The sequence below is a fragment of the Ovis aries genome, chromosome 6, assembly GCF_016772045.2.
Source record: "Ovis aries strain OAR_USU_Benz2616 breed Rambouillet chromosome 6, ARS-UI_Ramb_v3.0, whole genome shotgun sequence".
In the NCBI taxonomy this organism is placed as follows: Eukaryota; Metazoa; Chordata; class Mammalia; order Artiodactyla; family Bovidae; genus Ovis; species Ovis aries.
The window spans coordinates 16,149,236-16,166,552 of record NC_056059.1 but is presented as its reverse complement, the minus strand read 5'-3'; the positions used below and the strand labels follow the sequence as shown (position 1 = coordinate 16,166,552).

The window sequence follows — 17,317 nt, the reverse complement described above, 5'->3', positions numbered from 1 at the left end:
GGTCACCGTTTTAGTGAACCGCAAACCTCTGGGGCCTGGGACGACCACAGCCCAACCCCGTAAGCCAACTGAGAGGTGGCGCCTCGGTGGACCCGCTTCTCTCCCTCCTCTCTGCTCAGTCCACGAGGGAAACTTCCAGAGAGCCCCCGCCTCTCTCCAGATGGCCATGGCTCTTCTCCGCTCACCCCATGCCTCCCCGCCCCGCGGGCTGCAACGGAGCAGACGGCCCCTGGGGCACCGAGGACCCAGATTTACTCGCGAGTTTTGAAATCAGCCCGCAAGGTGCAAGGGGGCCGGCCGCCTTCATTCCAGAAAGGTCTTCCGCGGCAAGGAGGCCGGCCGAGCACCCGCGCTGCCCCTCGAAACCCGAGATGCGGAGGGCGGCTCCCTGGCGCTTTATTTCCACCCCGCCCTCACCCGCTTTTCAAATTTTGGTCGGAGGAGAGAAAACAGCCTCGCGCCGGGGCGCGCGCGAAGACGAGCCGAGGGGAGACGGACACACCCTCCCGTCAGCCCTCCCCGCGCTGCGCGGCGCCGGGAGGCGGGGGCTCGGCGAGGCTGCGCCGACGGAGAACGCCGGCTCCCAGCGGCGAGGCGCCGGTGATGGCCGGTTGACTGGAGCGGGAGCGCAGCGCCCGGCGGGATGATGCTCCGGAGGGGCCCCTGGCCCTGGCGCGCGCGGCTGCTGCCGACCCCCGGAACCCAAGGCCGGGCGCACCCGCGGCTGCCGATGCCCCAGGTAAGCCCGAGCCCGGGGCGAGGGAGGCGACCGGAAAACTTTGCGTGGGGCAACTTCGGCGGGCGCGAAAGCCCGGCGGAGGGACATGCCTTGCGTTTTGCTGGCCCGTCCGCCCGGCTCCGCGCGCGGGAGGACCCGCCGGCGAGTGGTCGCCCGGGCTGCGGACGCGGGCCGGGAGTCCGCCACCGGGGTCACCCCCGGGAGCCCAGGGCGGCGGGGACGTGCGCCGGCGCATCACCTCGGTTAAGCTGGGGTGCAGGGACCGCGAGGCTGCGGCCCAGGGCTGGGGGCAGCACAAGTACCCCGGGAGGCAGTTTGTCCGCGTCCAGACTGCTGTCTGGAGTAAGTTTTCAGAGCCGTTCTGCTGTCGGCTCGATCATCGGTGCCGAAGGGGGCTAAGGAAACGGTAAGGCGGGCTGGAGTGCTGCCCCGAGAGAGCACTGTGGTAGGCAAGCGAAATGTCCATCCTGAAAACCAGCAGCACCTCCCTTTCGAAGAGGGAAGAAAAACTCGCGTTTTGTTCCGAGACTCGAGAGACGGGTGAATCATGAGTGTGTGCTGGTGAGTAACAGTTGGCCTGACACGGCTGTATGTGGTTTGTGTGGAACCGTCTCATGGAGGAGGAGGGGGGAGTGGACGTGCCCTAAAAGAGGCAAGGAAGACGGGGAGACAGTTGCTGGTAGTAACTGGGATTGCCGCGGAGCCGGACAGGAGCTCAGGTGCCCGAACTCCGAGCCTGATGAGGAAAGACAGTTTTTAAATCGAGCCTTCCAGGTATGTGCGGTTGGGGAGCTCGTGGTTTGAGTTTGAGTTCCTAGCACCGCCTCCCCACCTCATAAATCAGTTTCAGATTGTTAAGGAGAAAAAGATGTGTTTTTCCGCTTCAGTTGTGCACGGTAAAAGAAAAGCGGAAAGTGATGTGGTTACCATTTTCTTGTCACTTTCACTTCTGTTCAGTTTTTTCTTTTTTCTTTTCCTCTCCAAGTCTCTCAGGGCTTGGAATGATGGGAAAAAATTCTTTAAATGCATTTTTAAATACCTTCCCTGAAAGTTTGAAACAGAATGAGGAAGGACATTTTGTTCCTTATAACTAGGAAAGGGGCAAAGATGTGAAATGGTAGACTTAATTGGAGAGAGGCTTTTTTTTTTCATTTTGTGAAATTTGTGTCTTAGTATAAATGTTGTGTTTGCAAGCCTCTTGATGAAAGTGAAAGAGGAGAATGAAAAAGGTGGCTTAAAGCTCAACATTCAGAAAACAAAGATCATGGCATCTGGTCCCATCACTTCATGGGAAATAGATGGGGAAACAGTGGAAACAGTGTCAGACTTTATTTTTTTGGGCTCCAAAATCACTGCAGATGGTGACTGCAGCCATGAAATTAAAAGACGCTTACTCCTTGGAAGAAAAGTTATGACCAACCTAGAGAGCATATTGAAAAGCAGAGACGTTACTTTGCCTACTAATGTCTGTCTAGTCAAGGCTATGGTTTTTCCAGTAGTCAAGTATGGATGTGAGAGTTGGACTGTGAGGAAGACTGAGCACCGAAGAATTGATGCTTTTGAACTGTGGTGTTGGAGAAGACTCTTGAGAGTCCTTTGGACTGCAAGGAGATCCAACCAGTCCATTCTGAAGGAGATCAGCCCTGGGATTTCTTTTGGAAGGAATGATGCTGAGGCTGAAACTCCAGTACTTTGGCCCCCTCATGCGAAGAGTTGACTCATTGGAAAAGACTCTGATGCTAGGAGGGATTGGGGGCAGGAGGCGAAGTGGACGACAGAGGATGAGATGGCTGGATGGCATCACTGACTCGATGGACTTGAATCTGAGTGAACTCTGGGAGTTGGTGATAGACAGGGAGGCCTGGCTTGCTGCGATTCATGGGGTCACAGAGTCGGACACGACTGAGCAACTGAACTAAACTGAACTGATAAATGTTGTGGAACAACAGACTGGTTCCAAATAGGAAAAGGAGTACGTCAAGGCTGTATATTGTCACCTTGCTTATTTAACTTGTATGCAGAATACATCATGAGAAACGCTGGGCTGGAAGAAGCACAAGCTGGAATCAAGATTGCCGGGAGAAATACCAATAACCTCAGATATGCAGATGGCACCACCCTTATGGTAGAAAGTGAAGAGGAACTCAAAAGCCTCTTGATGAAAGTGAAAGAGGAGAGTGTAAAAGTTGGCTTAAAGCTCAACATTCAGAAAACGAAGATCATGGCATCTGGTCCCATCACTCCATGGGAAATAGATGGGGAAACAGTGGAAACAGTGTCAGACTTTATTTTTTTGGGCTCCAAAATCACTGCAGATGGTGCTACAGCCATGAAATTAAAAGACACTTACTCCTTGGAAGAAAAGTTATGATCAACCTAGATAGCATATTGAAAAGCAGAGACATTACTTTGCCAACAAAGGTCAGTCTAGTCAAGGCTATGGTTTTTACAGTGGTCATGTATGGATGTGAGAGTTGGCCTGTGAAGAAAGCTGAGTGCTGAAGAATTGATGCTTTTGAAGTGTGGTGTTGGAGAAGACTCTTGAGAGTCCCTTGGACTGCAAGGAGATCCAGCTAGTCCATCCTAAAGGAGATCAGTCCTTGGTGTTCATTGGAAGGACTGATGCTGAAGCTGAAACTCCAATACTTTGGCCACCTCATGCCAAGAGTTGACTCACTGGAAAGACTCTGATGCTGGGAGGGATTGGGGGCAGGAGGAGAAGGGGACGACAGAGGATGAGATGGCTGGATGGCATCACCAACTCGATAGATATGAGTTTGAGTGAACTTTGGGAGTTGGTGATGGACAGGGAGGCCTGGCGTGCTATGATTCATGGGATAACAAAGAGTTGGACACAACTGAGCAACTGAACTGAACTGATAAATGTTGTACTTTACAGTAAAAAATGTACCAAATAGTAAAGCAACCCAATACAAGGACCGCCCCCCTTCACTATAAACCATTTAGATTTAAATGACTTGAGTCAGTTTTCTGTTAAATCCGTTTAACATTTTGAGTAGAAAGTTTATGGGTCCTCAGACTGGCTGCTCTTTCTCAGATTGTCGACTCTAAGCTGTTTTTCTCCATGTTTCCCAGCTGATGCTATCCTAGGAGCGCCATTGCATGCCCCAGCAGGAATTATGTGCTCTTTTAAAGAGGTCGAAAATGATACCATGGGACTTACTTGGCTTAATGATAGGAGAACTCTGGTTAGCACTTTGCTTCTATGTAATCATCTGAAGAAGCCTTATGTTTGACTGTTTCTAATTTGCAGATTTTTAAGTCTTCACTGTGCTGTTGAGTCAATTTGCTGAACTTCAGAAGTGGAAATTCTTCCATTGTTTTACTTGTCTAATTCAAGACCCCAAAGAGTTAAAGAGAAGTTTCGAGTGTACTTCTTTATATGCTCTTTGAAAGTGTACCATAAAAGAACTGACAGAAATATCCTGGCTGCCTTGGAGTTTTAGTTAGGGCTACTAAACCATTTTCTGTAAATCAAATTAACTGATTGTGAAGGACATCTTCCATTCTAAGATCTCGCTGTTTTGTGATTGCCCCATTTGATATGAAAAGTCCTGTGACTAAAGACAAGCATTATTTCTCTTTATGTCTTGTTGTAAACATTCAGATCCCTAGAGCCTCTGAAAGCAGCAGGAAAAAAAAAAAAAAGTGATGTATGTGACCTGACAGCTCATAAAATCCTAGCTTGCAAGGACTTGTCATTAATAGTATCTCAAGTAAGCATTCCTGATTATATTTGGCCTTTTCTGAAAGTATGAATGCCTTACAGGAGCATTTGGTGATTTTGAAAAATAGACAATTTATATGTTTCACATGGTAGGTGAGTAATTGCGAGTATTTGGCGGGTAGAAAGAAAGTTTGTCAACATGAGTATGTTTAGTATAGCTGAATTGCTTTTTAAAGGACACATTTAGTCTGAGGCATGAGAGCAGAGCACGCTGTGTTGCCTTTGGCTGGGCATAGCCTAGCATCTGCAGTCATGTTCAGGGGTTGGGGGGAGTGGGAGGGGCTCCCACACCTCTGCTTGTCTCCTGCGCTGTGGCTGAGTGGTTGTCGGGACAGTCCACAGCTCCCGCTGGCCTTCCTGTTCTGGAGGACACAGCTTCGAGCGATCATGCTGCCTGATGAATTAATCACTGAACAGAAAGCGCCTGGCTTATTGTTCCTTCCTTAATTTGGGTCTTCTGCTACTTAGCTGAAGAGAGTCCCTGATGTGATTTCAAGCCACTGGCACTGTATGTGGGTCTCTACAGAAGCTACGTTTAAAATTTTAAAAAATCAAGTGTACTTTGCAGAGAAGTCAAGTATTGCCTGGGCTTTTTTTTTTTTTTTTTTCCCCTAACCCCTAGAAACAAAGCATAAACACGTTCCAACTCAGTTGTGTCCAGCTCTTTGTAGACCCCATGGACTGTAGCCTACTAGGCTCCTCTGTCCATGGAATTCTCAAGGCAAGAATACTGGAGTGGGTAGCCATTCCCTTCTCCAGGGAATCTTCCCGATCCTGGGATCAAACCCTGGTCTGCGGGCAGATTCTTTACCATCTGAGGCACCAGGGAAGCCTTTAATGCCACCACCAAATGTCAATTTAGAAGTTGTTTTCATCTTTAATAAACATGTCATTCTTGTTTGATACTTTCCTATGATTCTCTGTCATGTGTTTGTAACTGGCAAGCTATAGTCTTTAATCCTGATTTCAGAGCTGTCTCCTGGTGATTGTACTTACAGTGTGGAAAAGACATGGATGCTTTGGTTTCAAAGTAATTCTAGACCAATTTGTCTGTTAAATGTTAAACATTGCTACTTTCCCAGCACTTAGGTATTAGTGCTGTTTTTTTTTTTTTAATTTTTGTATTTTGCTATTTATTGCAAATTAACAGGATTCTGTTTTACAGCAAGTTCTAAGTTGGAAAATCAATTTGTAGCTTGACAGATAAATATTCAATGTTTGTTGAATGCAGTCCTTATGAAACTGCAGTAGAAAACCAGAGGCTAAATATTGGTTGATCAGTAGCTGTGTCAACGAAATGTGTTTACTTCATAGAATAAAAATGAGCAGCTAATTTCGTTGGTGTTAAGCAATTGGAACGTTTGACGGTCAACCCGGCCCTGCTGCCACTTAGCTCCTGACCTTAGCCAAGTCATTCAGCCTACTTGAGCCTGTTTCACTCCCTTTTCAAAACAAGATTTGTCTGAGTGGTCTCAAAAGCCTTTTTCATCTCTCAAATTGCCATTTTATTATTTTTACCACGGGTTGTAAATACACTGTTGAATAAAATATTGTCAGTGTCAGAATGTCGTAGTGGTTGAAAATCCTCTTTTATGATCTTAGGCAGTCAGTAAAGTGGCAGTTTTAACTAATGATTTTAATAACTGTTTTCCCCTTTAAAAAGAAACTGGAATTTATTTGACATGGGGTGAGCATGGCATAATAGTATTAGGAATTATGATTTGTCGTGTTCTAATACTTAATTGTCATTGCTAGTGATTTCATCTGTGAAATGTTGTTTTTCAAGACAATCTAGCTTTAGAACCCTAAAACCATTATATAATAGACATCTTGGCCTAACCTACAGGCTATAAACCAGTAGATATTAATAATAAAATAGCATTATCTGAGCTGTATTCGAGAAGTATCTGATTTTTGATCCCATTTAACTTGCCATGGTATTAATTTTCCTGGTTTTTAAAACAAATGCCAGCTCTTTTTTTCTGAGCTATGTGTTTAGACTGCATGGTGTGGGATCCAGCACCCAGATGTTTTACTGAACTTTCTTCACTGGCATGCCTTTTAAGAAACAGAACTGTAAAGTGTGGGGGTCAGTTAAGAGGTGCCTTTTCCAAGGACCTATGGAAGATACTACTGTCTAGTCTTAGTCTTAGAATTGGGTTTCCCTTGAGCTGATTTGGGGTTTATTATGCAGACAGTGAAGTATATAGCCAGGGGTGTTCACTCTATGCTTTGGCTGCCAGAAAGCCTTGAGTCAGATTTTCAATCCACCTTCTAACAGATGGGAAAGATCTTATGACGTGCCTTTTATGTATTTACCATGCTCATTTACTATACTCGGAGAGGTTTCATCATCTCTGCCTTCATTTTTCCCTCCTTTCATATCTTCACCCATTTTTCTGTAATTATAGTTTAATGGGGGAAAAGTGGTACATAAAGAAGGCTTTATCAAATTAAAAAAATCAGCTCTTTGGTGTTTTAAACAAGTATGTTCAAAGGCTTCCCTAATGGCTCAGTGGATAAAGAATCCACCTGCATTGCAGGAGACGTAGACAATCCCTGGATTTGATCCCACAGGTTTGATCCCTAGGATGGGAAGATCCCCTGGGGGAGAAAATGGCAACCCACTCCAGTATTCTTGCCTGGGAGATCCCATGGACAGAGAAGCCTGGTGGGCTACAGTCCAAAGGGTCGCAAAGAGTCACACCTGACTGAGCGACTAAGCACAGCACGTTTATGACAGAAGCGTGGCAGGTCAGTCTGCTGTGCAGTCCCCTTGGTGCTTCACCCATAGAACGTGCACCGCACATATGGATTGTATTGTACTGAGTTGCCTTAAGGATCTACTTTCGATGCCATGGTTCTCTTTTTTGTTTTGAAATATAATTGACAAGTGTGATTGTCTCTTAAAGGCAATGGTACTGAGGTTGTTGACGCTCGTCTCACCTTTTTGCTTCTTACTACCCTTACCTGTCCTAAATCTTCCTAGCTCCTCCTTACCTCCACTAGCCTCACCTGGATGAAAAATAGAGTTTGGGTCAACTCTTTATTCTGAGTTTCCTATTTAACTTATAAATGATGCCATTTGATTTTATACCGTTTTTACCTTAGTTTGCAGGAACAGAAAGCGGGCAGTCCAGGCATTTGTTCAGCCGCTTTTTGGGGGACAGTTAGAGCTCTATCTAGGATTCATCGGCTCGATGCTGATGAGAAGTGATGTGTGAAACCTGCGCTGTCAACAGAGTCCATTGAAGAGACTTCCCTGAATAGATGTGAGGGCAGGAAATAGGGAACAGTGGAAAGAGAGGCAAGAAATGGAGCAAGAGTTGAAATTGCGATAGCCTGTGCGCAGAATCAAGAAGTGACATGAAACATTGAACCTCGTACCAAGAAACTGATAGATGCACAGTTTTATTGTTGCAAACTTAAGGGCGGAAAAAGTCTTCAAGATTGACCAGGGTCACACCATGAGTCTGGCTTCTCCCCGAGGTTCTTATTACCTGATTGAGTAAGATGATTTGGTTTATAAAACTGCTGTGTACACAGGTGGTAATTTTAGTATATTTAACTCCACTGGGAACTCTCAGTTATTTTGTTGTTGTAGGAGTGTTTTTATACTGAATGTGCTGCTTAAATTACATTTCTGAGACTGAAGGATGAATTCACTAATCTTAAAGCCCTTAGGCATGACAGTAAAAGTAAATGCCCTAAGCCTGATTGGAGGAAAGAAGTTACAAATTTTCTGGACAAATCCTTGTTATTTTTCTAACTGTGTATTTATTTGTGTGTGTGTGTGTGTTCATGTGTGGCTGTCTCTTTGTGTCAAATATTTTGTTTGTTTTGGTATGAGTTTCACTAGTAGCTCAGTTCAGTTGCTTAGTCATGTCTGACTCTTTGCAGCCCTATGGACTGCAACACGCCAGGCCTCCCTGTCCATCACCAACTCCTGGAGTTTACTCAGATTCATGTCCATTGAGTCGGTGATGCCATCCAACCATCTCATCCTCTGTCATCCCCTTCTCCTGCCCCGAATCCCTCCCAGCATCAGAGTCTTTTCCAATGAGTCAACTCTTCAAATGAGATGGCCAAAGTATTGGAGTTTCAGCTTTAGCATCAGTCCTTCCAGTGAATATTCAGGACTGATTTTCCTTGGGATGGACTGGTTGTATCTCCTTATAGTCCAAGGGACTCTCATGAGTCTTCTCCAACACCACAGTTCAAAAGCATCACTTCTTTGGCACTCAGCTTTCTTTATAGTCCAACTCTCACATCCATACTTGACTACTGGAAAAACCATAGCTTTGATTAGATGGAACTTTGTTGGCAAAGTAATGTCTCTGCTTTTGTATATGCTGTCTAGGTTGGTCATAACTTTTCTTCCAAGGAGTAAGCGTCTTTTAATTTCATGGCTGCAGTCACCATCTGCAGTGATTTTGGAGCCCCCCAAAATAAAGACAGCCCCTGTTTTCACTGTTTCCTCATCTATTTCCCATGAAGTGATGGGACCAGATGCCACGATCTTAGTTTTCTGAATGTTGAGTTTTAAGCTAACTTTTTCACTCTCTTTCACTTTCATCAAGAGGCTCTTTAGTTCTTCTTCGCTTTCTGCCTTGAGGGAATCTGCAGAAAATCTGCAATCATCTGTGTATCTGAGGTTATTGATACTTTTCCCAGCAGTCTTGATTCCAGCTTGTGCTTCATTCAGCCCAGCATTTCTCATGATGTGCTCTACATATAAGTTACACAAGCAGGGTGACAGTATACAGCCTTGACGTACTCCTTTCCTGATTTGGAACCAGTCTGTTGTTCCATGTCCAGTTCTAACTGTTGCTTCCTGACCTGCATACAGGTTTCTCAGGAGGCAAGTAAGGTGGTCTGGTATTCTCATCTCTTTAAGAATTTCCTGTAGTTTGTTTTGATCCACATAGTCAAAGGTTTTGGCATAGTCAATAAAGCAGAAGTAAATGTTTTTCTGGAACTCTCTTGCTTTTTCAATAATCCAGTGGATGTTGGCAATTTGATCTCTGGCTCCTCTGCTTTTTTGAAATCCAGCTTGAACACTAGTAGATGAATGGGATATTTGAAGAGGGGATTTTTAAAAGCTGTCGATGAAAAACTGCTTTTTCAGCCAGTAATGTAGCTGAAATACGAGTGTGCGTTTTTATTAGAGAGACTGACAGTAATGTGACCATAAACCTGAAATTTTGTTTTAGAAAATGTGTGCAAACAGAACAGCGCAGTGCTGGCTGTCTAAGCCCTTGCTCGAGGATGTTGTGGCGTTTTATAGTCTGATGACTCAGTTCTGTAACTCTGCTTTGGGACTGTTTCAGAGAATGCACCACGTAGCAGTTTTCATTTTTTCAGGCAAATGTATGGTTTATTTTGACCTTGTAAATACGCTTTTGTGGGTTTGCTGTTAGCTTGTTAGGTAAGCAAGCTTTGTACATAAGCTACAGTTGACCCAGAAATCATGTTTCATCTCTCCGGTCCCGGTTTCTACTGCATGCTCTGCGAGGCCCACATCAGCCACAAGGGACTCATACCTCTTCTTGTCGCTTGTCCCTGTGGCCTTTATGACGTTCCTCTGGCAACGTTGCCCCCGATCACTCTCCCTTTCATCTTTTTGAAGTCTCATCCTCCAAGGCTGAGTTCCAGTACCCACCCACCCTACCCCAGTCTTTATGCAGTCTCTGTAGGTCTCTGCCAGCAGAATTAATTACACTTTCTTTTCGCTCCCACGGTACCTGCCGTACTGGAGAAGGGAGTGGCAAACCACTTCAGTGTTCTTGCCTTGAGAACCCCATGAACAGTATGAAGAGACTTCACTCTAACCTGTATTAGCATTAGTTGGGTTCGTATGATTCGTGTGGATTCTCTCAGCCCTTTATGGTCAGAACTGTTTCTCCTTACCTCTGGCTTCTGCCCTGTCACAGTAGGTACATAATAAATGCTTATTGGGTAGAGGAATGAAGGGCTGAATGATAAAGAACTAAATATTATATAGGTTACCTTCATGGTGCATTCTCTTCAGATCTGAACTTCTCAATTTCCTCTTCCCCACTGATTCCAGGCAGGGAGAAACCTAAAGTGTTCTTATCTACCTCTTGTGATTTTACCCTTGAATGTTGAAGATTGTTTTAAGGTTAATCGAAATAATCTTCATATATCATATTTATATTAAAGCTGTGGTTTTCAAGTAGATTTTGGTTCATTGTTTTTTTTCAGATATGCTTTCATGTCAGGCTTTTTAAAGGACATAAGTCAACAGGCTTTAACGAAACATAAATTTTGTCAGGATAGCCTGGCGTGTGTTTTCTTGGCTGTTCTGTAAGCGTGGTGGTGATTTTGGGTGATCCCTTACATTGGGGAAGGCAGCGCTTTTCTCTACTGATGAGATGTTCGTAAATGGAATTCTCAGCGCATTAAATCATATTGGTTTTTGTTTTGTGATGTGCTATTTTGTGATTGCCCAAAATTATTATTGTTGGTACTAAAAGCTTTGGAGAAGAAAATGGCAACCCACTCTAGTATTCTTGCCTGGAAAATTCCATGGACAGAGGAACCTGGAGGGCTACAGTCCATGGGGTCACAAAAAGTCAGCCACAACTGAACACATCAGCACTAAAAACTTAATCATTAAAACTTCGGTAATTTAAAATGATAATCCCCTTAAAATCCATTATAAAATGGGAGTTGTGGTTCGTGCTAGGTCTGAAAGCTTGCAGAAAAGATCCTTGAAAATTATATGGAAGACAACGTACCTATACATAAAAGAGATACATGTTTATTCACCATTTGGCTTACAAGAGTCAAATAGCAACAATAAATACTGGAAGAATTCAGAGAAGAAACAGCATTAGAAATTGAAGAGATGAAAAGAGGTGAGATTTCAACTAAACTCTGAGAGCAGGGGGTGAGGAAGAGGTTAGCAGACACATGTAGAGTAGGAAGAAAGGGTATAAGCACAGAGAGTTGGACTCTCGGAGGAACTGGGGGTCTAGTAGGCCCTCTGATCAGGTGGCAAGGAGCTTTCTCTGTGAAGCATGGTCCTTGATTTGACTTTAGAGTTTTAGATGCCATGTAGAAATTATGTTTATTAAATTAAACTGTATCACAAATTGATATCCTGTAGTTGGACATTGATTCCTAGGGTGTTAATAGATAATATAGAAGAAACAAATTGCCTGCTCTTTTAAGTCTGAAGAATTCTGGGCTAAGCCATACGAAGACCAAGTTAGACGTGTTCCTTCGCTACACACCTTTGCTGTTGGGCTTCGGAATGATCTGAGAGTGGGAAGGAAGTTGATCACAGCCCTCTGTTACTCCACAGCGTTCCTAATGGCTTCTCTCAGAAGAGTGGTCTTTAGGACCCAATTTGGGGAACACTGCACTAAAAACTTGGATTGGGGATGGAGTATGTTGGAAAAACGGATGAAATCCTCTGAGTTCCTAGCCTGCTTCCTCTGGCATCACTAGTCTTGGCACTCTGGCTTCAGTGTATTGGACCATTCTGAAATGCTATGTTCTTCAGCCTTCTTTGCAGCCAGCACATGACTAAGTTCTGGATAGCCCACATGGCATAAATGTGTAATTTCTGGTCCACATCCTTAATTAGGAAACTGATTTCTGTTCTGTCTTCTACGTTTTTCTCCCTCCCTTGGGCTGGAATGAAGATGTGGAAGGGATGGGCCGGCTCGACCCTTTGGAGGCACATAACCCTCTAGGTGATGGTGGAACAACTAGATAGCAGGAACCTAGATCCCTGGAAGGCATTGATGTCCCCTTACCCTCCACTGCCTACCTACCAGAAAAGGAAACAGTTCTGGAGCCCCATGTGCCTTTTGGTCTCTTTGTTACAACAGCTTAGCTTGTGCCTTATCTTGTCCAGTGAAAGAGCAGCCTGGCTGGAAGGCTGTGAATGGAGAGATTAAAGCAGAAGAGCGAGAAAAACGGGGAGACGAGCCAGAGACGTTATGAGGCGGATGCTGTTGGAGGCTGTCAGAAAGCAGTACTCCAGATGCCCAAAGCATCGTTCCCAGTGGTTGAAACCTGAAGCTGAAAAATAATATATGGATGGAATTTGTTTTATGGGCTGTAACAGGTTACCCTGGCTGCCTTTATCCACTGTGCACCTGCTCCATTCCTGGTTAAAGCTCTTGCTTTGGCTTCATCATCTCCATAAAACCTGTCTTGATTACTGTATGGAAATCACCGTTCCTCCTTTTTTTGACATTGAGATATATTTGATCTATAACATTACATTGGTTTTAGGTGTATAACATAATATGCTATTTGTATATTTTACGAAAAGATCATCACAGTAAGTCCAGTTAACATCCATCACCATGCATGGTTACAAGTTTTTCTTCACATGATGAGAATTTTTAGGACTTACAGTTAACAGCTTTCAAATATACAATGCGGCATTATTAACTGTGGTCACCATGCTCTGCATTACTTGCCCAGGACTTATTTATTATATAGCTAGAAGTTTGTACCTTTTGGTCTCCTTCATTCATTTCACCCACCCCTCAAATAGCAGTATTTCCTTCTTTTTGTGGCCAAATAATATTCCATTGCACTGTCATTACCCATTCATCCATTGATGGAGAGTAAGCTTATTTCCATGTCTTGGCTACTGTAAATAATGCTGCAGTGAGCATAGAGGTGTAGATATCTTTTCTAAATAGTGTTTTCAAATTGCTGGGTCATATGGTAGTTCTGTTTTTAAGTTTTTGAGGGCCCACCATACTGTTTTCCGTAGTGACTGCACCAATTTATGTTCCCACTGACAGTGCACAAGGGTTCCCTTTTCCTTACATCCTCACCAGTACTTATTTCTTGTCTTTTTGAATGGAGCCATTCTAATAGGTGGGGCTTCCTTGGTGGTACAGTGATAAAGAATCCCCCTGCCAATGCAGGGGACTCAAGAGATCCAGGTTCAATCCCTGGGTCGGGAAGATCCTCTGGTGTAGGAAATGGCAACCCATTTCAGTATTCTTGCCTAAAAAATTCCAGGGACAGAGGAGCCTGGTGGGCTACAGTCCATGGGCTTGCAAAGAGTTGCACATGATTGAGCATGCATGCATGCAGGCACCAAGCTTGAGGTGATTCTTCATTGTAGTTTTGATTTCCATTTCTCTAATGATTAGTGATATTGAGCACCTTTTCATGTCCATATTAGCCATCTATATATCTTCTTTGGGAAAATGTGTATTCAGATCCTCTGCCCATTTTTTTCCCTATCTTTCCTTCCTGTGTCTGCCTCAGTTCAGTTCAATTCAGTCGCTCAGTTGTGTCCGACTCTTTGCGACCCCATGAATCGCAGCATGCGAGGCCTCCCTGTCCATCACCAACTCCCGGAGTTCACTCAGAGTCGCATCCATCGAGTCAGTGATGCCACCCAGCCATCTCCTCCTCTGTCGTCCCCTTCTCCTCCTGCCCCCAATCCCTCCCAGCACCAGAGTCTTTTCCAATGAGTCAACTCTTGGCATGAGGTGGCCAGAGTACTGGAGTTTCAGCTTTAGCATCATTCCTTCCAAAGAAATCCCAGGGCTGATCTCGTTCAGAATGGACTGGTTGGATCTCCTTGCAGTCCAAGTTGACTCATTTTACTACTCATTAGGGCTTTTTGTGTATATATCTTACCAGCATGTCTGCCTCCCCAATGAGTATTCATTTTCAGGTAGCGTATTTTTTATATCCTTGGTACCATGTATATACATATATATGTTTATTTATCTTTGGTTTTCTTATTCTGCTAGTCTGGGTGCTTGTAGTGGTGCTAAATGAATAAGGTATAAGACGATAACTGCCATTGTCTTCATGAGAAATGATGTTGGTCTATACCAGCTGTTGGTAAACTTGTAAAGGTCCAGATGCTCAGTATTTTAGTCTTTGCAGGCTATGATGTCACAGCTACTCAGTGTTGCCATTGCAGTACAAAAGCTGCTATGTAATAGGGCATAGGGCTATGTTCCAATAAACTTTATTTACAAAAATGGCAATAGGCCGGATTTGGCCCATAGACCATAATTTACCAGTCCCTAATCAGTAGACTCCATTTTTGGTGGTAGTCATAGAGATGCTATTCTAGGAGATTAATCTGGATTTAGCAACCCAGTGTATGTATAATGGGATGAGACCAGTGACTTCATTAGTAAGGAACAACCACAGAGTCCTGGTCACTGTACATGGAGCTAAAATAACAGGAACTGGTAGAACAGACAAACAAGAGGAAGAATATGAAAATGTGTAGGAATTCCAGCAGTGTTCCGTGATTAGGCCATGGTGTCTGGCACTTCAGAGCAGGAATAGAATCCATGGCTGGGACTAAGATGATGAGCTGCCATCTGAAGTTAAAGGAAGAATCAGAGTCCTGGGGTGAGTTCTCATTCCTGTGGGAGATGTGGCATGATGGGTGAGAAGGTGGAGATGTGGCTGAGTGATTAGAAGAGGTGGCAAGAATACACAGAAGAACTGTACAAAAAAGATCTTCACGACTCAGATAATCATGATGGTGTGATCACTCATCTAGAGCCAGACATCTTGGAATGTGAAGTCAAGTGGGCCTTGGAAAGCATCACTACGAACAAAGCTAGTGGAGATGATGGAATTCCAGTTGAGCTATTTCAACTCCTGAAAGATGATGCTGTGAAAGTGCTGCACTCAGTATGCCAACAAGTTTGGAAAACTCAGCAGTGGCCACAGGACTGGAAAAGGTCAGTTTTCATTCCAATTCCAAAGAAAGGCAATGCCAAAGAATGCTCAAACTACTGCACAATTGCACTCATCTCACATGCTAGTAAAGTAATGCTCAAAATTCTCCAAGCCAGGCTTCAGCAATACGTGAACCTTGAACTCCCTGATGTTCAAGCTGGTTTTAGAAAAGGCAGAGGAACCAGAGATCAAATTGCCAACATCCGCTGGATCATGGAAAAAGCAAGAGAGTTCCAGAGAAACATCTATTTCTGCTTTATTGACTATGCCAAAGTCTTTGACTATGTGGGTCACAGTAAACTGTGGAAAATTCTAAAAGAGATGGGAATACCAGACCACCTAACCTGCCTATTGAGAAACCTACATGCAGGTCAGGAAGCAACAGTTAGAACTGGACATGGAACAACAGACTGGTTCCAAATAGGAAAAGGAGTACATCAAGGCTGTATATTGTCACCCTGCTTATTTAACTTCTATGCAGAGTACATCATGAGAAACGCTGGACTGGAAGAAACACAAGCTGGAATCAAGATTGCTGGGAGAAATATCAATCACCTCAGATATGCAGATGACACCACCCTGATGGCAGAAAGTGAAGAGGAGCTACAAAGCCTCTTGAGGAAAGTGAAAGAGGAGAGTGAAAAAGTTGGTTTAAAGCTCAACATTCAGAAAACGAAGATCATGGCATCTTGTCCCATCACTTCATGGGAAATAATAGATGGGGAAACAGTGGAAACAGTGTCAGAGTTTATTTTTTTGGCTCCAAAATCACTGCAGATGGTGATTGCAGCCATGAAATTACAAGACGCTTACTCCTTGGAAGAAAAGTTATGACCAACCTAGATAGTATATTCAAAAGCAGAGACGTTACTTTGCCTACTAAGGTCCGTCTAGTTAAGGCTATGGTTTTCCTGTGGTCATGTATGGATGTGAGAGTTGGACTGTGAGGAAGGGTGAGCACCGAAGAATTGATGCTTTTGAAGTGTGGTGTTGGAGAAGACTCTTGAGAGTCCCTTGGACTGCAAGGAGATCCAACCAGTCCATTCTGAAGGAGATCAGCCCTGGGATTTCTTTGGAAGGAATGATGCTAAAGCTGAAGCTCCAGTACTTTGGACACCTCATGCAAAGAGTTGACTCATTGGAAAAGACTCTGATGCTGGGAGGGATTGAAGGCAGGAGGAGAAGGGGGCGACCGAGGATGAGATGGTTGGATGGCATCACTGACTCGATGGACGTGAGTCTGAGTGAACTCCGGGAGTTGGTGATGGACAGGGAGGCCTGGCGTGCTGCTATTCATGGGATCGTGAAGAGTTGGACACAATTGAGCAACTGAACTGAACTGATGTTCAAGAGGCAGTGCCCTGGCTCAGGGTTTATTCCAGTAGGTTATTTCCCTTTGGGATTATTAAACCACGGACGCCATTTGTCTTTCATCTGAACCCGGTGTTAGAGTTTGCAGTCATTATGTATGTTTCTCCTCACTTTTCCTTTTGCAGAAGGTTCGATGCATGATACAGGATGCTCGGGGTAGGTTCACTGGGATGAGCCAGAATGATGGTACAGGGAGGGAGGTGGGAGGGGGGTTCAGGATGGGGAACACGTGTACACCCATGGGGGATTCATGTTGATGTATGGCAAAACCAATACAATGTTGTAAAGTAATTACCCTTCAATTAAATAAATTTATATAAAAAAACAGCAAAGAAATTACAAAAAAAAAAAAAAAAGAATTTTCTGTTACCTAAGCTGTGCTGCTGAAACAAAAGACCGAACAGTCCATGAACTTCTGTATGTTTTACGTCACTCTTCCCTCTCAGGAAATGCATCTGCGGTAACCTTTGCAGACCAGCAGTAACTCTGCTCCACGTAGTTGCTCAGGGACACTAACCTGACCAGTCCCTCTGCTGTCTTCAGAACGTGGCTTCCAAACTCAAAAGAGCGTGGAAGGGTTTTTCAAGGCGTTACAGGCTGAGCCTGGCAATGTCACATAATGCTTGTGCTCATGTTCCATTGAATATTTCATTGAATGGGTCAGATGCCACCCTGGGCTGCCAGGGGGGCTGAGAGATGTGCTAGCTGGGAGCCACATTCCAGTGAACACGTGAAAAGCG

General features: G+C 44.4%; 1 protein-coding gene across 2 annotated transcripts in view; it reads left to right on the top strand.

Moving 5' to 3' along the window:
• The first annotated feature begins 568 nt into the window (after positions 1 to 568).
• Positions 569 to 17,317, top strand: part of MCUB (mitochondrial calcium uniporter dominant negative subunit beta) — a 99,178-nt gene continuing 82,429 nt past the window's right edge. For both annotated transcript variants that reach the window (XM_012179513.4, XM_004009625.5), the window contains exon 1: positions 569 to 739. In XM_012179513.4, coding sequence (XP_012034903.1) covers positions 644 to 739 — 96 coding nt within the window. In that variant the 5' untranslated portion in view covers positions 569 to 643. The remainder of the gene's footprint in view (positions 740 to 17,317) is intronic.